Below are 23,299 nucleotides of genomic sequence, written 5' to 3' on the forward strand. Positions count from 1 at the left end.
ACTCTACAAGCCAGAAGAGAGTGGGGGCCGATATTCAACATTCTTAAAGAAAAGAATTTTCAACCCAGAATCTCCTATCCCGCCAAACTAAGCTTCATAAGTGAAGGAGAAATAAAACACTTTACAGACAAGCAAACGCTGAGTGATTTTGTCACCACCAGGCCTGCCCTAAAAGAGCTCCTGAAGGAAGCACTAAACATGGAAAGGAACAACCGGTACCAGCCACTGCAAAAACATGCCAAATTGTAAAGACCATCGAGACTAGGAAGAAACTATAGCAACTAACGAGCAAAATAACCAACTAACATCATAATGACAGGATCAGATTCACACATAACAATATTAACGTTAAATGTAAATGGGCTAAATGCTCCAACCAAAAGACACAGACTGGCAAACTGGATAAGGAGTCAGGACCCATCAGTGTGCTGTATTCAGGAAACCCATCTCACGTGCAGAGACACACATAGACTCAAAATAAAGGGATGGAGGAAGATCTATCAAGCAACTGGAAAACAAAAAAAGGCAGGGGTTGCAATCCTAGTCTCTGATAAAATAGACTTTAAACCAACAAAGATCAAAAGAGACAAAGAAGGCCATTACATAATGGTAAAGGGATCAATTCATCAAGAAGAGCTAACTATCCTAAATATATATGCACCCAACACAGGAGCACCCAGATTCATAAAGCAAGTCCTGAGTGACCTACTAAGGGACTTAAACTCCCACACAATAATAATGGGAGATTTTAACACCCCACTGTCAGCATTAGACAGATCAACGAGACAGAAAGTCAACAAGGATATCCAGGAATTGAACTCAGCTCTACATAAAGTGGACCTAATAGACATCTACAGAACTCTCCACCCCAAGTCAACAGAATATACATTTTTTTCAGCACCACACCACACCTATTCCAAAATTGACCACATAGTTGGAAGTAAAGCTCTCCTCAGCAAATGTAAAAGAACAGAAATTATAACAAACTGTCTCTCAGACCACAGTGCAATCAAACTAGAACTCAGGATTAAGAAACTCACTCAAAACCGCTCAACTACATGGAAACTGAACAACCTGCTCCTGAATGACTATTGGGTACATAATGAAATGAAGGCAGAAATAAAGATGTTCTTTGAAACCAACGAGAACAAAGACACAACATACCAGAATCTCTGGGACACATTCAAAGCAGTGTGTAGAGGGAAATTTATAGCACTAAATGCCCACAAGAGAAAGCAGGAAAGATCCAAAATTGACTCCCTAACATCACAATTAAAAGAACTAGAAAAGCAAGAGCAAACACATTCAAAAGCTAGCAGAAGGCTAGAAATAACTAAAATCAGAGCAGAACTGAAGGAAATAGAGACACAAAAAACCCTTCAAAAAATTAATGAATCCAGGAGCTGGTTTTTTGAAAAGATCAACAAAATTGATAGACCGCTAGCAAGACTAATAAAGAAGAAAAGAGAGAAGAATCAAATAGATGCAATAAAAAACGAAAAAGGGGATATCACCACCGATCCCACAGAAATACAATCTACCATCAGAGAATACTACAAACACCTCTATGCAAATAAACTAGAAAATCTAGAAGAAATGGATAAATTCCTCGACAAATACACCCTCCCAAGACTAAACCAGGAAGAAATTGAATCTCTGAATAGACCAATAACAGGTTCTGAAATTGTGGCAATAATCAATAGCTTACCAACCAAAAAGAGTCCAGGACCTGATGGATTCACAGCCGAATTCTACCAGAGGTACAAGGAGGAACTGGTACCATTCCTTCTGAAACTATTCCAATCGATAGAAAAAGAGGGAATCCTCCCTAACACATTTTATGAAGCCAGCATCGTCCTGATACCAAAACCTGGCAGAGACATAACCAAAAAAGAGAATTTCAGACCAATATCCTTGATGAACATTGATGCAAAAATCCTCAATAAAATACTGGCAAACCGAATCCAGCAGCACATCAAAAAGCTTATCCACCATGATCAAGTGGGCTTCATCCCTGGGATGCAAGGCTGGTTCAACATACGCAAATCAATAAATGTAATCCAACATATAAACAGAACCAAAGACAAAAACCACATGATTATCTCAATAGATGCAGAAAAGGCCTTTGACAAAATTCAACAACCCTTCATGCTAAAAACTCTCAATAAATTAGGTATTGATGGGACGTATCTCAAAATAATAAGAGCTATCTACGACAAACCCACAGCCAATATCATACTGAATGGGCAAAAACTGGAAGCATTCCCTCTGAAAACTGGCACAAGACAGGGATGCCCTCTCTCACCGCTCCTGTTCAACATAGTGCTGGAAGTTCTGGCCAGAGCAATCAGGCAGGAGAAGGAAATAAAAGGTATTCAATTAGGAAAAGAGGAAGTCAAATTGTCCCTGTTTGCAGATGACATGATTGTATATCTAGAAAACCCCACTGTCTCAGCCCAAAATCTCCTTAAGCTGATTAGCAACTTCAGCGAAGTCTCAGGATACAAAATTAATGTACAAAAATCACAAGCATTCTTGTACACCAATAACAGACAAACAGAGAGCCAAATCATGAGTGAACTCCCATTCACAATTGCTTCAAAGAGAAGAAAATACCTAGGAATCCAACTTACGAGGGATGTGAAGGACCTCTTCAAGGAGAACTACAAACCACTGCTCAATGAAATAAAAGAGGATACAAACAAATGGAAGAACATTCCATGCTCTTGGGTTGGAAGAATCAATATCGTGAAAATGGCCATACTGCCCAAGGTAATTTATAGATTCAATGCCATCCCCATCAAGCTACCAATGACTTTCTTCACAGAATTGGAAAAAACTACTTTAAAGTTCATATGGAACCAAAAAAGAGCCCGCATCGCCAAGTCAATCCTAAGCCAAAAGAACAAAGCTGGAGGCATCACGCTACCTGACTTTAAACTATACTACAAGGCTACAGTAACCAAAACAGCATGGTACTGGTACCACAACAGAGACATAGATCAATGGAACAGAACAGAGCCCTCAGAAATGATGCCGCATAGCTACAACTATCTGATCTTTGACAAACCTGACAAAAACAAGAAATGGGGAAAGGATTCCCTATTTAATAAATGGTGCTGGGAAAACTGGCTAGCCATATGTAGAAAGCTGCAACTGGATCCCTTCCTTACACCTTATACAAAAATTAATTCAAGATGGATTAAAGACTTATATGTTAGACCTAAAACCATTAAAATCCTACAAGAAAACCTAGGCAATACCATTCAGGACATAGGCGTGGGCAAGGACTTCATGTCTAAAACACCAAAAGCAATGGCAACAAAAGCCAAAATCGACAAATGGGATCTCATTAAACTAAAGAGCTTCTGCACAGCAAAAGAAACTATCATCAGAATTAACAGGCAACCTACAGAATGGGAGAAAATTTTTGCAACCTACTCATCTGACAAAGGGCTAATATCCAGAATCTATAATGAACTCAAACAAATTTACAAGAAAAAAACAAACAACCCCATCAAAAAGTGGGCAGAGGACATGAACAGACACTTCTCAAAAGAAGACATTTATGCAGCCAGAAAACACATGAAGAAATGCTCATCATCACTGGCCATCAGAGAAATGCAAATCAAAACCACAGTGAGATACCATCTCACACCAGTTAGAATGGCCATCATTAAAAAGTCAGGAAACAACAGGTGCTGGAGAGGATGTGGAGAAATAGGAACACTTTTACACTGTTGGTGGGACTGTAAACTAGTTCAACCATTGTGGAAGTCAGTGTGGCGATTCCTCAGGGATCTCGAACTAGAAATACCATTTGACCCAGCCATCCCATTACTGGGTATATACCCAAAGGACTATAAATCATGCTGCTATAAAGACACATGCACACGTATGTTTATTGCGGCACTATTCACAATAGCAAAGAGTTGGAACCAACCCAAATGTCCAACAACGATAGACTGGATTAAGAAAATGTGGCACATATACACCATGGAATACTATGCAGCCATAAAAAATGATGAGTTCGTGTCCTTTGTAGGGACATGGATGAAACTGGAAAACATCATTCTCAGTAAACTATCGCAAGGACAAAAAACCAAACACCGCATGTTCTCACTCATAGGTGGGAATTGAACAATGAGAACTCATGGACACAGGAAGGTGAACATCACACTCCGGGGACTGTTGTGGGGTGGGGGGAGAGGGGAGGGACAGCATTAGGAGATATACCTAATGCTAAATGACAAGTTAATGGGTGCAGCAAACCAACACGGCACATGGATACATATGTAACAAACCTGCACATTGTGCACATGTACCCTAAAACCCTAAAGTATAATAAAAAAAAAAAAAAAAAAAAAAAAAAAAACAAAGGATTCCAAAGCATTTCAGTTGCTTTTCTTTTTTATTTTTTTCAAGACGGAGCTTTGCTCTGTTGCCCAGGCTGAAGTGCAGTGGCGCAATCTTGGCTCATGGCAACCTCCACCTTCTGGGTTCAAGCAATTCTCCTGTCTCAGCCTCCAGGGATCACAGGTGCCCGCCACCACGCCCAGCTAATTTTTGTATTTTTAGTAGAGATGGAGTTTCACCATGTTGGCCAGGCTGGTCTGGAACTCCTGACCTCATGATCCGCCCACTTCAGCCTCCCAAAGTGCTGGGATTACAGACTTGAGCCATCGTGCCCTGCCCTTCAGTTGCTTTTCTTTGTCCATTTTGAGCTTCTCCACTTACTGACTTACTGAGTCCAAAGTGGGAAATTGCTGGTGATTTTCTGAAATTTTCAGTAATACCTGTATCAAAATTCTGAACTCTCTTGGGTGCAGCACACCAACATGGCACATGTATACATATGTAACAAACCTGCACATTATGCACATGTACCCTAAAACTTAAAGTATAATAATAATAATAATAAAATTCTGAGCTCTCATCATAAAAAAAAAAAAAAAAAAAAAAAAAAAAAAAAAATAAGTCCTCTAAGTTGATAGAACCCAAATGAAGGTACATGTGTAGTTATGCAGCCTTGCTTGCCAGTCATGTATAATGCACACATGAGCTGCGGAGATCTTGGAGGGCCTCAACCTGGGGAGGGATGTCTTCAGGTGTCACCAAGATAAGAACATATGCATTTTCATAAGCTGAAAACTCTTCTAAATCCAAAGAATGAATGTCAATGGTAGGACTTTAGATGGCTGGCTGCCAGGGAGATTATTTGGGGGCAGTGGGGACATTTAGAGATCTCCTGGGCAGGAAGCCAGCCCTGGGAGGGAGGAAGCAGGCTCCCCAGGATGCACATGCTGGGTCTGAGGTAGACACACACTGAAATTGCCTTTGTAAAAATTACATCAGTGAGAAAATTATGGCAGTGGGGGAGATCCGATCTAGCCCAAGCTCCTCTTGCTTTTAGCTTTCAAGCTGCCGTCATTCCAGGGTTAGCTTTGAGAGATATTTTATTTATAGTTTAAATGATAACAGTCCTTCCCCTAAAACTCAGTTGCCTTTATAAAGTAATGAGAGTCCATCAGGTTAGTGGGAGGAGAGGAGCCTGAATTCTGCTAAGGTGTAGACTGTCATAAGATATGCAACTTCCCCAATAATTCCTGCAAATAACATCACTATTGTGGAACCTAAGATTGGCCTTTTGTGATATCTTTTTAGGTTTTTTGCATGTCTGACACCTGTGGCTCCATCTGGATCCACCAACCAATGGCTCCTGGGACTCCACCCAGAAGCAACTCAGTGCAAGAGGACGGCTTCAACTCCCTATGATTTCATCTCTGATCCAACCAATCAGCAGCAAGTGACCATTGAATAGCCACCCCCACCCCCTCCCCAAACTACCTTTGAAAAACCCCTAATCTAGGGCCCTTCAAGGAGATTGATTTAAATAACAACTCCATCTGCCATGTGGCATGGCCAGCCTCACATCAGACTCTTTCTTTACTGCAATGCCATGGTCTTTATTTGTGCAGCAAACAGGAAGAACCTGTCAGGCAGTTGCAATACTCACATAGGGTTGACTTGAGGCAGGTGTGAGGCTGGTACGGCTGAGACCACCAGAATTCCCGTTGCTTCCTATGGGGTGAAAAAACCCATGAGACAAAAAACAAACAAACAAACAACACTTTTTATTAATCCAGGTGAAACAGACCCAGAACAACGACAAACAGAATGTTTCTTAGAATTCTGCTGCCTTCACCCAAGTGAAAAGGGTGATTGCTTCTCCAAATACATTGTCAAATAAATTTTCCAAACATATAGGGTCTCTCATCTCTTTTTCTGCCTCACAGGATCTTTTCAGAACAACAAAGACTTAGAGTGACAATCTTGCCCATGATCACAAGTTTGCACATGGAGTTTCAGTAAATGACCCATGGTAAGCATCTCAGGCATGTTAGCCTGTCTCTGCAGTCTCCTTCGAATTCTCATGACATGTTCAGGTTTCCCTCTCAGGCTATTAGAGGCTCTCTACAGTTTCTATAGATGACTCTGCTCCTTTCTTGATCTCTAGAGTCACCCCTGGGCTCCAGGGCAAGGCTTCACCTTTTCTTGGCACCTGAAACCACTGTTGACTTGTTCCTCTTCCCTTGAGTTCCCCAGCAATTTTTTCTGGCAGGTTTTCCTTGCCTTGCCTACTTCAAAGCAACTTTCTAAGCAAAGTTGCTCTTCCTTCTTTATTCAACACTGTGAAGTTTGGAGCAAGGGAAGATTTTGAAGACACTCTGTTCTTTGTATTCCCAGAACTGCAGTATCACCTTTACCTGGGAACTTGTGAGGACTGCAGAATCTCAGTCCCCACCCCAAGACTTCCGAATTAGAATCTCCATTTTAATAAGAGCCCAGGTAAGTCACATGTATGTTAAAGGCAAGAAGCTCTAATTTAATCTCTCAAACTTTGGAATACATCTGAAGCGTTTGTTAAAATGCAGATAATCTGGGCCTCCCAGATCTCCTGCCTCCGATTCCCTGGAGATAAGGCCAGGGCATCTGCATGTTTAAATCAAACTGTCCATGTGATTCTAATTCACAAGAGAGTTGAAGAAGGGCCAATTTAATCCACCTTCCTCACTTTAGAAATGAGGAAACTGATCCAGGGAAGTCAAGCAATGTGGTGGAGGTTGAACAGTTAGCAGCAGGAGGCATCTATGCTATAATCTACAAAGTGATGGACTGGGAATCAACAGACCTGGGTTCCAGGCATGCTTCCCCTCCTTAGGATCTTGGACAAATCTCCTAACATCTGAAACTTAGTTCCCCACTTATGAAATGGGGCTCAGCGCATTTGGCATTGTGTGGACTAAATGATACATGAAACCTTACTGTAAACTCAATTAGCATGGACATGCAGGGCATTCGGATTCCTTAATTATTTGAAGAGATAACATATACACATAGTAAAAATATTAACAGTATAAAAAAGTAGGCGGGGTGTGGTGGCTCACGCCTGTAATCCCAGCACTTTGGGAGGCCGAGGTGGGCAGATCACCTGAGGTCAGGAGTTTGAGACCAGCCTGCCCAACATGGTGAAACCCCATCTCTACTAAAAATACAAAAATTAGTTGGACATGGTGGTGCACACCTGCAGTCCCAGCTACTCTGGAGGCTGAGGCAGGGAAATGGCTTGAACCCAGGAGGCCAAGGCTGCAGTGAGCTGAGATCATGCCACTGCACTCCAGCCTGGTGACAAAGCAAGACTCCATCTCAAAAAATAAAAAAAATTTTAAAAAGTAAGGCTTCTTCCCTTCCTTCTGCTCAGTTTCTTGTGCATTCTTCCAGAAACATTATCTGCATAATTAAGGTACTTTAATTCACAGCACATGCAGGCCAGAGCCAAGTTTCTTGATTCCTAGTTAGGTGATGAGTTCTCTAAATATCTGTGTTTCCTGTTTTTTAACCTTCTGTACCTTCCCTTGGTTAGTCCATGGTTAATTACCTGGTAGTCTGATCTCTCTCTATCTCTGTCTCTGTGTCTCTCATTCTCTATCAGCTTCCTCTCTAGGCTTCACCCTGGCCTTTCTCCTCTGGGAGCTCCTGGTTTTTCATTCTTACAAAATGATATCCTGTACATCTTCACATGTTCCCTCTGGGGGAAACTCCAGCGAATGGGGCCTCTCACTGGAAAGTCATGTCCACTTGCCAAAAATATTTGCTACTCTGGCACAAACCATCAACATCTAACTCCCCCAATTTGCAATATAGTCATTCCAAACTCCTTTAGATGGGTATTATTTTCCACCAATATGCCCTTTTTGGAGAAGCCTTCCTCCTCACTCTTTCACAGTTTTCTAAAATCAGATGTAATTTTCTACCTGTTGAAAATAAAAACAAACAAGCAAAACAACAACAAAACCCCCCAGCTACTTGCATTCAAATCTGTCACTCTTATAAAGAGCTTAAAAAATATTTTATGCGCTCATTCTCTATTCCTAAGCACAATGCTGCTCTTCATACCACTTACCCTGAGCACCTGAGGTGCTTGGCGAAGATGCAGATTCCTGACTCAGTCCGTATCTATTGAATCAGATCCTCAGGGAGGGGAGGGCAGAGCCGGGGTATCTGTATTTTACAAAATACCCAGCTCATTTTTACTCATAGCAAAGTTGGAGAGGTGGGAAGAGAGAAAAATTGTTTGTAGATATCAAAGACCTCATTTATTGAGGCTCAGAGATACTGACTTCTCAAAAACCACATCAGCCTGTGCTGGGGACAAGCCTCTTGTGCAGATGCAGCAGTGGGTTTAGTCTCAACACCCTCCTCCAGGCCTCCAATGTGCCTCCTGGTTTTCTGAATGAGATTCAGGAGAACCTGAGGTGACTTCCGTCATTCTGTCCCCAACAAGACATTTGTGTAGACTCTACTATTGACATATTGCTTCTAAATGAAATTGTTTAATTTCTTATTTTCATATTAGGTTTTCATGTGGCAATGACTAAAAGCAGCATAAGAACTTCCTATCATCCTTTATTTGTGTGCTCCCCCAGTAAACCCATAATTGGGTTTTGTGTGCTCCTTGCAAGACCCCTGCCAGACCCTCCTCACCACTTTCGGACCTGAAACCATGAGGACTAATCTCATTAGGCCTTTATCCCTGTTCATGTCCTTCAGCCCCCAAGCTCAGGTCACCCCTTATCCCCTGTGCTTTAATCCCTATAAGACCCCTGCCACCCACCCACGCCCTCTGGAACTCACAGCAAATCTTCAGCAAACTCTCTTAGACCTCAGCCTCTTCTTTGAGCCCTTTCTTCTTGCTCTAACTGCAGCCCAACTCTCCCTGTGGTCTGCTTCTCCTGCAGCCTTCAAGAGGGGGATGTTTCCTCTCCCACTCCCAGTGGGGTGCTGGTGAAATAGCTCTGGGGGATGGGAGCCCTAACTCAGAGGCTCTGCTGATTTCTGCAGTGTTTATGCTCTCACGGTGGCTGATTTCAAGCTAACACCCTGTCTTCACTGAATGTGGGTGTGTGAACAGATGGCTCGTGTCAGATGGCTCCAGCACATCCTCATGTATAGCTTTCCTTCCACTGGGCCTGGAGGTGGGGGGTGTGTCCTTGCTTCTCACTGCCATTTCAAGATTATTCTTCCTCTTCCCTAGGAGCCCCCAGCTTTGAACATCATCCCACTACTTTTCTGATAGCCATCACCAGCTCACTCCTGCTCGTTCCTAGGTCTCAACACTGTTCTGTCACAGTTCTCAATGATTTTATCACACATACAAATGTCCCTTTCAGCACCCTGGCCTATTGGGTGCTTGATCTCCTCTTTTCCAATAACCTTTCCCTCATTCAACCTCAGTCACTGCCTCCCATTGTCATACCCAAGACCTCATCAGTACCGACAACAGCAATCTCTCCTTAATTTTAACTTCCAGCATCCCTTTCTCCTACTAACACCTCCCATCTTCCCAGCCCCAATGTACTGTTGACCTCATAAAGACCTGCAATCCATTGATCTTACTTCCTTCTCACCAATCCTCACCTGCTTCGTTTCCTCATCTCCCTCCTAAACAGCTTACATGTCACACTCCATCTTTATAATCTGTCCCTTGGCCCCCTCTTGATTTGCTGTTAAATCCAACCCTCTGTCTAATCTGGACCCGCACCCCAGAAGCACTTCAAATGTATGACCTTTAACTTAAGAGGGCCCTTAATGCTGATCACACTATGTTTACCTAATCCGTTTGCTCTCCAACTCTCACGGAAACTTTTCAAGCTTTCTGCTCTCTCCTTCCCAATGCCTCCTTCCCCACCCTGCTCTCTGCTTATGGTTTCTCATTTCACTGAGAAAATAACAGCTAGGAAAGAACTTCCACAAGTGCCTGCCATATGCTCCAACCTCAGCTGTGCCCCATACTCCATCTTCCCTCGTGGTACCATTTCTATGGATGAGCTGTTTATGATCCTAGGTCAGGCCAAGCTCTCTTCTTGAATACTAAAGCATATCTCCTTCCGCCTGCTCAAAGACATCAACAACAGCAGTTCTCTTCTCTTTCTCTCTTATCATCAAAATGTTCCCTCTGGTGGATGACTCCCATTACTTACACCATCTAAAAATTTCACTCACACCACTCCACTCTCCCCTCTGGCTATTTCTCCATCGTTCTGCTCTGCTTTATCCCAAAATGTCTCAAAGAGTTTCCTATGCTCACTGTCATCCATTTCTTCAAATCCCACTCTAATGAGGATTTTGGCCCCACTTCTCCACTGAAATTGCTCTTATTAAGATCACTAATGACTGTCATACTGCTAAATCCAATGGTCAATTCTCAGCCTTCTCAGCAGAAGGTGATATAGCTGTTGAGGACCCCATACAGTCTTGATTTTCATTCTGCCTCATTGGTCATTCCTTCTCAATACCCTTTACTGGTTCCATTTTTTCTTCTTGATCTCTTAACAGTGGCTGAGCCTGGGACTGCTGCTGCTTTCTATTTGCACGCCCTCCCTTGGTAGCTCGTCAAACCTCAGTAGCATAAGGTGAGGGTGGTGGGTTGAAATTGAGGTCTCAACTCAGCCTTGAAAGATGAATCCTTTTCTGTCTTAGTCTGTGCAGGCTGCTATAACAAAGTACCATAAACTGGGTCACTTATAAACAACAGAAATGTATTTGCTCATAGTTCTGGAAGCTGGGAAGTCCAAGATCAAGGAACCAGTGGATGCAGTGTCTGGCGAGGGCTGGCTCCGTGACTCATAAATGGCACCTTTTATCTGTGTCCTCCCATGGTGGAAGGGGCAAATAAGCTCCCTCAGGCCTCTTTTATAAGGGCACTAATCCCATTCATGAGGGCAGAGTGCTCATGACCTAACCACCTGCTAAAGGCCCCGCCTCTTAATACTATTGCATTGGGGATTAGGTCTCAACATATGAATTTTGGAGAGGACACAAACATTCAGGCCATAGCACTTTTTAAGTTTAATTTAGTTTCCCAAGACTTTTCCCTGTTTTCTAGCTGATATGATTATTCTCGTCTCCTTGGTATTTAAGATGCTTAGGGTTTATCGATAAGTTGACATTTGGATTTATAAACCAATGTGTGTGTGTTCATTCATCTGCTTGTCCCTCTTTATCTCATCTTAACTGTGGTAACAGAAGCCCATGAAAAACATTTTGTTTCCTGATGGTTCAGCCCTGAGTCCAGGAGTGGTGACGTTCCTTACCTCTTCAGAAGGTGGTTAGAAGGGACAAGCCCAGCGCAGGTAGCAGGGTCTGAGATTTTTCGGGCCTGCCACCAGAGGGCATCATTCTGGTCCACAATCTGGAGGATGTCCCCCTTCTGGAAAGGCAATCCAGCGTCCATGCAGGGGATGTCGGGATCCTCCTGGGGCCAGTACTCAGTCATGGCACGGACGTATACCTGATGGCAGGTGCATAATAACGCTATCAGAAGGTGCCTAATGGTGCCATCCGAAGAACCCTTGCCCATGGGCCATCATGACTTAAAACCATTTCTCCCACTCCTCTAGCTGCTACTCCTATCTTTCCTCTCCACCCTCACCAAAAAAGAGAACTCACCTCCTGAGCCTAAGTACCATGATAAAAAGCATCTCTTAGCTTAGAGAAGTTTAGGCTCAAATGTTCACGATTTTTTATGTTGCTTCTTGACTTCTTAGTATCCTATCTCCTTGTACTGTACTCATTTACTCATTTTGCTTTTCAGGCCATCAGTATTGAAAAATATCCAACACAGTCTTGAACCCAGGTCCAACATGGTACAAAGGATAGGATTATTACACATCATATTTAGTTGCTGTTACTTGGGGATCTACTGTGTGTGAGACTGAAGGCTCAGTAAATTCTTTTTTTTTTTTTTTTTTCTGAGACGGAGTCTCGCTCTGTCGCCCAGGCTGGAGTGCAGTGGCGCAATCTCGGCTCACTGCAAGCTCCGCCTCCCGGGTTCACGCCATTCTCTTGCCTCAGCCTCCCAAGTAGCTGGGACTACAGGTGCCCGCCACCACACCCGGCTAATTTTTTGTATTTTTAGTAGAGACGGGGTTTCACCGTGGTCTCGATCTCCTGACCTCATGAGCTGCCCGCCTCCACCTCCCAAAGTGCTGGGATTACAAGCGTGAGCCACCGCGCCCGGCCGAAGGCTCAGTAAATTCTTACCATCTTCTGGCTATTCACAGGAGGGTCAGAGACTGGAACCACCTTGAACATGATTGTGCCTCGAGACATGCCCTGGAAAATGAGAGAGGAGAAAGGATGACAATCATGGAGGTAGCAGGGTTATTGGGGCTCGGTAGACAGAGTTACAGTGCAATGTATCCAGGTCTAATGGCAACATCCCCCGAGAGCCCTTCACAGGGGCTCTGCAGCTGTCACCATCCAGAAATGGAAATCAGGAAGCAATTTACCCCTACATCTGCCCTGCTGTGGGGTTCTGGGGTCACTGGTCTGCTAAAAGCCACACTGAAGTGGCCTCTTCCAGGGACCCCCGACCCTGCACTGAAACAGAAACACCCCATCCAGCGAGGTCTTCCGCACACAGGCCCTGGGGAGAGACGGGATCTCCATCTGACTTTCCCTCTTTATTCCCTTACTCAGTAAGCATTTCCTGAATGCCTGTTTCTACACCAGATACCCCAGTCTGATGGGGAAGAAGAGGGGCTCCTAAGTTTTCTGGGAGAACTGACAACCTTCCAAACTAATGGTGGAAATAGGGAGCTCTCAGACTGGGGGAAGGAAGAATTCCCCTGTTACACGCACTGTGATGGGCATTAAACATCTAGAGATTAAGACCCTGTTTGTACTCAGGAATTTCATAATCCCACTGTCCCGGCAACATCACAGCTGGCACCAGCAGGTAGAAGCCATGCGTATCTGTGATTTCCAGTACTCCAAGCTTCCTTTGCAGCACCTTCTATACCACACAGAATCTTGCAGCAGTGGCTTACAAAGGATTTAGGTGCTTGTCTCACAGCACCACTCCTCACCTCAGTCTCGAAGCCACTGCTATGAAATCCTGGCAGGAACTCAGTTTGAGAACCACTGGTCTATCCACTATACTATACGGTAATCAACCCAGGCCCCACACCTGGGCTGTGCATGGTGGGAGGTGGGAGGGGCATGCTGCTATGGCTATTAACAGCTGAACTGCAATTTGGGGAACGGTTTGAAGGGCAGGAATAGGAACCTGAGGGAGAGCAAATGCTCATTAATCAGGTTATCAATCCTTAGCTCCAACCACAAGGAAGAGTGGCAGGGTCACCAAGGATGTCCCCCGCCCTATATGCTGCTGTCTGGTGACTCCTTTCTTCCCCCAAAGCTGCCCTCCAAGAAGATGTTGAACATTTCAGCTGTAGAAAAGTGTTAGTGGGGGAAGGAGTGGTTTGCTCAGGTTCAGACTCTCCTACAAAGTCTCACTCTGCCCACCCCAGGTTCAGTTTCCAATGGAGCAATCCAGGTGATGAGGGAGCTGGGCTGGCGGCCCTGCCAGCCTTCCCGAGGCTGAAGGAGGAAGGAGCAGCTTGGGAAGGGAAGTTTCCCAGCGAAGACCAGAACTTCTCGAGTGGGAGGTCAGCAAGTGACATGGGTGACAGACAAGGTCTGGGAGCCTGGAGGGAGAAAGCTGTCAAGAGAACTCGAGTCCCCGGTACATCCCAGGGCACACACGTGGGCTTGATGGTCCCAGTTCAGCCTTGACATTTCTCCAAGTCATTAACAAAAAGGCAAAAAGAAGATTTACCAGAATATGGATCACTTGTTCCGGGTCCAGTCCCTCAACTGAAACTCCATTCACTTCTACCAGTTTGTCTCCAGCATATAGCAACCCTAGGCAGACAGTAACACAAAACACAGAAAGATACAAAGAAGTAGGATAAAAATAGCAGTAGCTACCTCAATAGCTATTTAACAAACTCACTAACCCAAGCATGCTCTAAAAATGTTTAATATAAAATAATAATAGAAAAGAAAGCTGATTATTCCAACTTACATCACCCCCAGAAATGTGTGAGCAGTCCATTTTTCTACCTCATCACAAATACTTGGAATTGACTTATGGTAATAATTTTATTTTTGCTAGTCTGATGTTGTAAAATGGAACCAGAACACTGGTAAGAAAATAGCACTAAAACCAAAGATGTCAGGGTCATAAGCCAATGACCAAAAGGAAATGGGGTAGGTATTCTTCAAGAGAAAATGTGGAGAAACTTGGGGTTTAAGTGAAGACTTGAGAAATGTGAGGTAAAACAGTAGAGTTGTCAGATAGTTGAGAGAAGAAGCAGAATGATGTCATAGAACAGAAACCAAGGATGAAAAAAATTCAAGAAAGGTGTCACCAGCATCAGATGTGGTCAAGAAGTGGAAATAAAACTGAGGAGGGGCCAGGCATGGTGGCTCATGCCTATAATCCTAGCACTTTGGGAGGCCAAGGTGGGTGGACCACTTGAGGCCAGAAGTTCAAGACCAGCCTTGCCAACATGACGACACTCTGTCTCTACTAACAATACAAAAAAAAAAATTAGCTGGGGATGGCGGTACATGCCTGTAATCCCAGCTACTTTGGAGGCTGAGGCAGGAGAATTGCTTGAACTCGGGAGGCAGAGGTTGCAATGAGCTGTGATTGCCCCACTGTACTCCAGCCTAGGTGACAGACTGAGACTCTGTCTCAAAAAAAAAAAAAAAAAAAAAGGAACTGAGGAGGAAGGAAGGGCCAATGATGGACTTAGCAACTAGGAAATTCTTGGTATTTATAATGAGAATGTTGAAGTATAAAGCATGCGCCAGGTTTTAGGGCTTCAGGGTAGTGAAGATGCATAACAGGTATAGAACCACTCATTTCAGAAGCACAACAGTAGCCAGGTGTGGTGGCTCATGCCTGTAATCCCAACACTCTGGGAGGCCAAGGCAGGAGGATTGCTTGAGCCCAGGAGGTTGACACCAGCCTGGGCAACATAGTGAGACCCTATCTAAACAAAAAATAGAAAAATTGGCTGGGCATGGTAGTGTGCACCAGTGGTCCCAGCTACTCGGGGGCTGAGGTGGAAGGATTGCTTGAGCCCAGGAAGTTGAGGCTGCAGTGAGTCATGATCATACCACTGCACTCCAGCCTGAGCAACAGGGTAAGACCCTGTCTCAAAAAAAAAAAAAAAAAAAAAAAAAAAGTTTTTAAAAGAACAGCAGTGAAAGGATAAAAATCTGGTTAACTGGTTGAAAGTGTGAGCAAAAGGCATTTCAAGATGGGAAAGAGCTATGCCTTTCTGAAAGTAGAAGGACAAAGTGCAGAGAAAAAGTTTGGAATATAGAGCTAGGCAGCTTGAATCCTGACTCAAACGGCGTAACTTTGAGCAAGTTAGTTTCATAATCTCTTTGAGCCTCAGTTTCCTCATCTATACAATGGCATGGTAATAGTTACCTTTGAGGTTGCCATGAGAATGTAAACTGAGAGACTTTAATGTGGTACCTAGAATGGGAAGGACTCATTGAAGGAGAGGAGTAAGATTTCTCTGGAATATTTGTTTCTTCTTTCTTTACTGCTTTATCCAAGAAATGGAACTTACTAAAGCCCTGGCCCAAGTTAGGAAAGAGGGATTTCTCAGGCCAAGTGCGTGGGTCATGCCTGTAGTCCCAGCACTTTGGGAGGCTGAGGCGGGCAGATCACGAGGTCGGGAGATTGAGACCATCCTGGCTAACGCAGTGAAACCCTGCCTCTACTAAAAATACAAAAAATTAGCCGGGTGTGGTGGTGGGCTCCTGTAATCCCAGCTACTTGGGAGGCTGAGGCAGGAGAATGGCGAACCCCAGAGGTGGAGCTTGCAGTGAGCTGAGATCGCGCCACTGCACTCCAGCCTAGACGACAGAGCAAGGGTTTCCTGTTTTTCTGGTAACTCTCAATCCCAGCTGCTCCAGCTTACCACTTCTCTCCGCCAGCCCACCGTGGATGACCCTGGCCACCAAGATGTCCCCTGTCATCTCGTGGCGCTTGATGGTGGCTCCCTGAAGAGAGAATAGACGAGATCCCTCTGTTACCTAACATGACCATTTTCCAGGTGGCTTCCCTCAATCAATGCAGTTCTGGTCTTTCAATCAATGCAGCTCTGGTTTTTCAAACAAGGCTATTCAGGCAACCAGGGACAGAGGGGCCACACAGTGCCCTGTGAGCTGTCAGTCATAGCATGCCATCAAAAAGGAAAGGCCATTCGACTTTGGCTTCCTGGGGTCTCGTTTCAATCACATAGACATAAAAGAATATTTAGATTCTTCCAAAGATACAGAAACCTCCCACAATTAAAACCTAATTAGAGGGACTGTTCTTAGAAAACTAAATTAATGCCTTCCTTAGCTTCTCATTAATATAGGAGGAAATGGGCAAATGCAATGGAATTGAGTCAAATACATGCATAGGTCAGAAAGCCAAATATTAAAATAAAACTTATGTCTTATTTCTCACAAAAATGTCTTATAAATCTCATCTTACTTTTCACAAAAGAAAAACACTAAGCTGAAATCTTTCCTTAGAGAAAATACTATGACATGTAATATGTTTGAAACCACAGGCAAAACTTGTAGAGTTGACTGCCGTTATTATCACTGTATATGTGATCGCAGGCAAGACTACTGCCCAAGTAACGACTAGATATAATTTGGTTCACAATTAACCTAAGCATATCCTAAATGGAAAGATAAAAAATGATTTCCTTACCAGGGGCTGTTGGTTTTTCACCAAACAAACAATCCTCATTGCTTCCTCACTCTCAGGGATATTGTCTGGCAGTGGAGGGAGAAGGGGTTCAAAATCTTTCTGAGCTATCGTGTCATGGGCACTGAGCAAGGCCTGGGCACAGGGAAGGAAAAGGTGAGCAAATGTCACACATGGGCCAAACCCCTCTAGAAGATAGTGACTCGATACTATCTAAGACACAGCAGCAACAACAAACACCAATACAGACATGCCAGACACAGTGCAAAGCATTTTATATGAATTAATCCAATCTTCACAATAATTCTATGAGGCAGGTACATTAATTGTCCTCAATTTGCAGATAAGGAAATAAGGCACAGAGAGGTTAAGCAATGCACAATACACTCTTTCATTTCTGCTAAAATGTATTATGCCACGACATTCTTATTTCCTGGCAGCCCATGTAATCTGTGATGCCCCTGTGGAGTTTGAACTACAAAACAACTTTTATAATATTTTCCCTAATTAAGGTAGAATGAAGGGCAGCAATCAAAATATCTTGCTGGTTTAATTTGTTAGTAACACTCAAGGGCTCATGTGGTACAGAATGAGAAGTTCATATGATCAAACTCTTTGATCATAGGGTATGATCATAGGGTATGATCAAAGAGTTTCTTTGACTAGCCCACTAGGTTAAATTCTTCATTTCACGGAGTGGAGAAGCTGTCACTCTGCCGCCCTGACTGAGATTGGTAGACAGAATTTAGTTGGAACTCAGAAAATTCTCTAAGTAGTGTGTGCCCTTGAGGATATTTGATGACTGGTGGTTGTGTTGTGAATTATAACTTTTGACTGATAAATTTCAGCACTCCAAATGCAGACATTGTCTTAAAGTTCTAATTTATTGATAAATTGGTCTCAAATCTGTAAGTACTAAGAGATAGGTTTCTGTTCTGCAATCAAATGTTCTTCATAAACCCTCTCACAGGGATAATCATCATTATACTGTATCTTCCAAATACACACACATTATCTAAAACTCAAAATAGTCCCACGTTGGAAAGGAAGCATGGAGGTATTCCTCTATAACTAGAATGTTCCCTGTTTGCTACTCAAGATTTTTAGATGGGCAATAGCTTTGTAGGGGAAACAAAGCACCATGGAAAGTTCTGGATGCCTCCTCATAAACACATGAGGCTTGACTGCACGATTGACAACACTGAGCTACTCACATCTGAGTCCCACATATTTAAGTACAATCTGTTGGTCAGTACCCGTGTACAGTAATAGAACATCTATTCAGAGAGAACATTTTCCATCACATATATTTCTCCTTCCCAACTCTGTCTATGTGCCAGATGGGGACATCTTTTCTATTTTAGCAGGCACTTGCCTTAAAGTGTGGAGCCTGGAGCATTTGTCTCAGCTCTTGGATCTCAGGGGAAGTAGGGGTTTCACGTAATAACTCCACTACCTGGTTCATGGAAAAGCATACATTATAAAATTAAAAAAAAATCTCACCCAGGCTGGATAACATATATACTAACATGATATTGACCTTTACAAAGCTATTATTGGAGCCTTATTTTTCATCTTTAAAGCCACCCATTAAAGCCTACCATCCTTCTTTATTCATTAAAATTGCTACTTTAATATAGCAAATAGAATTCAAGATTTGAGATGGATCTAAACCCAATGCCCCAGTCCTGGCCACAGACATGGAGGATGTACCAATTTGGTAACAGCATATGAACCAAGGCACTTTTCCTCTAGTGCCTCTAAAATATAATAGCTGTTGGCTGATGTCAATGCTTTGCAGGCTTATGAAGCTGTATGAGTTTCTCTAGGAACGTACCTGGGGAACTCAAAGAGCTTAATCCCACGGGATGCTCCATTCTTCAAATAGAAAATGGAAATCATAATTTCTCTTTTAGAGTATCAGTTGATTAGCAATTTTAATGCTTGTTACAATAAAAAAGTGCTAAGCAGAAAAAAATTCTGATCTCTCTGCTGTGGTTTAGGCGTAGACCTGCTTTCGGAGGACATAAGACCTTTCAAGACTTTAGTCAGCCCCATTACCTACAGTCAAGTGAAAACAAGCAGTTTACAAAGGTTTACGTCCATTCACTGGGATTTCAACTGAATAAAATATTATATATGTGCTTTTCCTGTGGACAACTGAGAACAATTTGAGTTGTTGATTACTGGAATTGAGAGTAGAAGTTTTTTCTTTCTTTTTTGCTGTTTCTTTTAATATGGTTTGGGCAACAAATAATAAAATGGATTATATTTATTCATTCATTTGACAAATATTTATTGAACACTACTATGTGCTAGGAACTGTTTTAGGTGATGCAAAAACAGCAGTGGCTGACAAAAATCTCCATTCGCACGGAGTTTACATTCTAGGGAGGAGACACAGACAACAAATGAAAAGTGTAAGTAAAATAGTTTTGTTTGATGGTGACAAGTGTTAAGAAGAAAAATAAACCAGGGAAGCTGGCTAGGGAGTGCTAGGAGGGGATACAATTTTAGATAGGTGACCAGGAAAAGCCTCACTGAGAAGGTGGCATCTGAGTGGAGACTGGAAGGAGATGAGGGACAAATCAGGTATATATCTGGGCAAGAGCATTGCTGACATAAGGAATGGCGAGTGCAAAAGGCCGCAGGCAGAAGCATACCTGATGATTTGTTTTTTGGGTTTGTTTGTTTGTTTTTTGAGACAGTCTCACTCTGTCACCCAGGCTGGAGTGCAGTGGTGTGATCTCGGCTCGCTGCAACCTCTACTTCCTGGGTTCAAGCAATTTTCATGCCTCCCAGGTAGCTGGCATTACAGGCATGCACCACAATGCCCAGCTAATTTTTGTTGTTGTTGTTGTATTTTTAGTAGAGGTGGGGTTTCGCTATGTTGGCCAGGCTGGTCTTGAACTCCTGGGCTCAAGTGATCAGCCTGCCTCAGGCTCCCAAAGTGCTGGGATTATAGGCATGAGCTACTGCACCCAGCCTGATGAATTTAAACAACAACAAGGGGTCAATGTGGCTGGAGCAGAGTGAATGGAGAAAGCATTGTGTGTGAAGTCGAAGAGGTAACAGCAGCTTGATTGTGTTCAGCTATGTAAGAACTTTGGTGTTTAGGCCAGGTGCGGTGGCTCACACCTGTAATCCCAGCACTCTGGGAGGCCAAGGTGGGCGGATGGCTTAGGGTCAGGAGTTTGAGACCAGCCTGGCCAACATAGTGAAACCCCGTCTCTACCAAAAATACAAAAATTAGCCAGGCGTAGTGGGTTCCTGTGGTCCTAGCAACTCGGGAGGCTGAGGCATGAGAATTGCTTGAACCCAGGAGGCAAGAGGTTGCAGTGAGCAGAGATCATGACACTGCACTGTAGTCTGGGTGACAGAGCAAGACTCTGTATCAAAAAAAAAAAAAAAAAAAAAGGAACTTTGGTGTTTACTCTGAGATGGGAAGTCATTTGAAGGGTTTGAGTGTTAGTGAGGAAGTGATATGATTTGACCTGCTTTCAAAGAGGGTATCTTTGGTTGCTGCATTGAGAGTAGACTACAGAGGAGCAAGAGTGGACACAGGAGACCAGGTAGGAGGCAATTTTGCAATTATCTATGTAAGAGATGATGATGATGGTATGGGGTGGTGAGATCCTGGATATATATTGAAAGTAGAGCTGAGAGGATTTGCTTTCTGATTGGGTGTGAGGTATCAGAAAAAGAGAGTCAAAATGACCCCTAAGATTCTGGCCTGAGCACTGCAAGAACACAGGTGTCATTTCTGAGATAGAAAAGGCTCCCAGAAGAGTGGGTGGGGTGATCGGCAGGTGGGGAAGATCGGGAGCTCAGTTTGGAACATGTGAACTTGGAGGAGTCCATTAGACATCCAAGTAAGATGGAGAGGAGGCGGTTGGATATTTGAGACTGGAATCTAGGGAAGTCTCCAGGCTAGACATATAAATCCGAGAATTATTACTATAACATTACCCTGTTTATGAAGGGCAAATAGAGTACAAGATTTAGGAAAAAAGAAAGAAATGGACACATGCTAAAAATGATGTAGGTGGTGGTGGGGAGTGTTTTAATTTGGGGAGATATCCAGCCAATGTTCTTCCTTATATTAAAGTTCAATTAAAAACATTTATTAGATGCATAGTCATCAATAAAACTTTTCCTTAGAACCTTTAATTCATTTGAACCAGCAATGTGGGTAAAATGGCACCACATCAGAGCTCTACTATCCTTTGGAATAAAATCTCCTTACCTCACAGGATAGCACCTGTGCATGTGGTGTGGCAGGAACTAGTTTCTTTTCTTTAAATTCCTGGAGGCAGTCATAAATCTGCAGAAGGACAAGGGAGGGGGAATTGATATTGATAATATGACTATTGCCATTTTGGATTTAAGACTCTCAAAGGGAAGAAACACCCCAGGCAACTGCACCAATGGCTGCACAGCATGGTGTGTGTTGGTGTTTAGTAAGTTGTGTCTCTAGTTGCCAAAGAGAAATGAACTTGAGTTTGATGGCCCCAATGCTTCAAAAGCTTAATTATTGGCTGCCATTGGGAAATTGATCTTCCCCAAGCATTTCAGTAATAAAAAGAAATTCAAACTTTTAATCTTGTTAAAAGGAGTGAGGGTAGGGTGTCCGGGGCTGAAACCAATGGAGATTTGTAGATGAGGTATAAAGGAGCATCTTAAAGGAGGGGCCCTTTAGGACCAGACATCTGTGAGGACCCCTGCGTTGGGCGCCTGTGCAGCATGTGGAGCTGTGTGGCTCAGGGCCACTGAAGGTTCTGAATAAGAGGCGGGCATGCTACAAACGCTTCTCTGTACTCTGCTTTGCACTTTGGGGCTGTCCCCATTCCTCTCCTAATTCTGCAGTACAAGTTCATTTTTTAAAATTCCAACTTCATCTCTGCATACCCTTGGGAATTTTTTTCCATACCAAGATCTAGGGTTGGGCTGAGGACACCAAAGCCTGCCTAGCTCTGCAGTGCACCCCTCGATCTTATTTTAGGAGTTTTCTCTTACAGATGAAGAAATAAGGCCCAAGGGGCCAGCTGAGCCCCCCAGTCTTTTCTATCCAGATTAGTGACGATGCTACTTCCCTGCTCTATCTCAGGGCCCGCATTCACGTTTACCTGGAAGTGATGAAGGCTGATTAGATGACTCACCAAGGGCCTAGCAGTGGTGAGCAAAGGCAATGCCCATCATGAAATTAAAACTCCTATCTTAGCTGATCCTGTGGGAAAATGCCTGATAGAAATCAGGTGTTTTATAACAAGTGCTGGGAGGAGTACTTCTTCGTTCATGCCAAAGATGTTGCCACTTTTATTGTATAATATTAACATGCACTATAAGACAGACCACATTTCACACTTAAGTGAAGGAAATACCCACATCCCAAAAAAATAACTTCAAAAGGATCTCTCTTAATAATAACATTTGTTGAGAACAACAAAATTATAGTAGTGGCATCTACTAGATAGTAGATGCTATTTTTCTACTATCTATTAGATGCTATTGTATAGTGCATGGAATTTTAGCCAAATTAAAAAAGAATAAACTTTATTTATTCTATTTTATTTATTTATTTTGAGATGGAGGCTCTCTCTGTCACCCAGGTGCAGTGGCTCAATCTTGGCTCACTACAACCTCTGCCTCCCAGGTTTAAGCTATTCTCATGCCTCAGCTCCCAGAGTAGCTGAGATTACAGGTGCGTGCCACTGCACGTGGCTAATTTTTTGTATTTTTAGTAGAGACAGGGTTTTGCCATGTTGGCCAGGCTGGTCTCAACCTCCTGACCTCAGGTGATCCACCCGCCTCGGCCTCCCAAAATGTTGGGATTACAGGCATGAGCCATCACACTGGGCCAGAAGAAACTTTAGAATAAGAAACTTTAGGGTACCTAAACACAACTGTAGATATTTTACTTTCTAACTTTAACAAACAAATAGGAATAACTTTTTAAAGCACTTTTATATATCCAGGGTTGCTGCAAGGGCAAACGGTTGTAGCCAGCTGATAAAGTGTTGCCAATGACCATTGTGGTGGCTGTTTTGTGATTCCAGGGGGCCTCTGGAAGAAAAAGAGCTGTGGGGAGAAAAGGAAGGGACTACCATATTCTTCTCCACCTAAGTTAATTCCTTCCTAAGCTTAGAAGTTTGTGTAGCTCTT

At 43.2% G+C, this 23,299-nt stretch overlaps 1 protein-coding gene across 1 annotated transcript in view; it reads right to left on the reverse strand.

Moving 5' to 3' along the window:
- MPP4 (membrane palmitoylated protein 4) overlaps positions 1 to 23,299 on the reverse strand; it is a 55,319-nt gene that overhangs the window by 30,151 nt on the left and 1,869 nt on the right. Inside the window, exons 3-10 of the mRNA XM_030803188.1 lie at positions 21,384 to 21,461; positions 18,513 to 18,593; positions 17,141 to 17,272; positions 16,353 to 16,434; positions 14,183 to 14,268; positions 12,604 to 12,675; positions 11,655 to 11,851; positions 6,017 to 6,081 (exon numbers count right to left, since the gene is read on the reverse strand). Of these exons, the coding sequence (XP_030659048.1) occupies positions 6,017 to 6,081; positions 11,655 to 11,851; positions 12,604 to 12,675; positions 14,183 to 14,268; positions 16,353 to 16,434; positions 17,141 to 17,272; positions 18,513 to 18,593; positions 21,384 to 21,461 (793 nt within the window). The remainder of the gene's footprint in view (positions 1 to 6,016; positions 6,082 to 11,654; positions 11,852 to 12,603; positions 12,676 to 14,182; positions 14,269 to 16,352; positions 16,435 to 17,140; positions 17,273 to 18,512; positions 18,594 to 21,383; positions 21,462 to 23,299) is intronic.

This window comes from Nomascus leucogenys, chromosome 22a (genome assembly GCF_006542625.1).
Source record: "Nomascus leucogenys isolate Asia chromosome 22a, Asia_NLE_v1, whole genome shotgun sequence".
NCBI classification, from domain to species: domain Eukaryota; kingdom Metazoa; phylum Chordata; class Mammalia; order Primates; family Hylobatidae; genus Nomascus; species Nomascus leucogenys.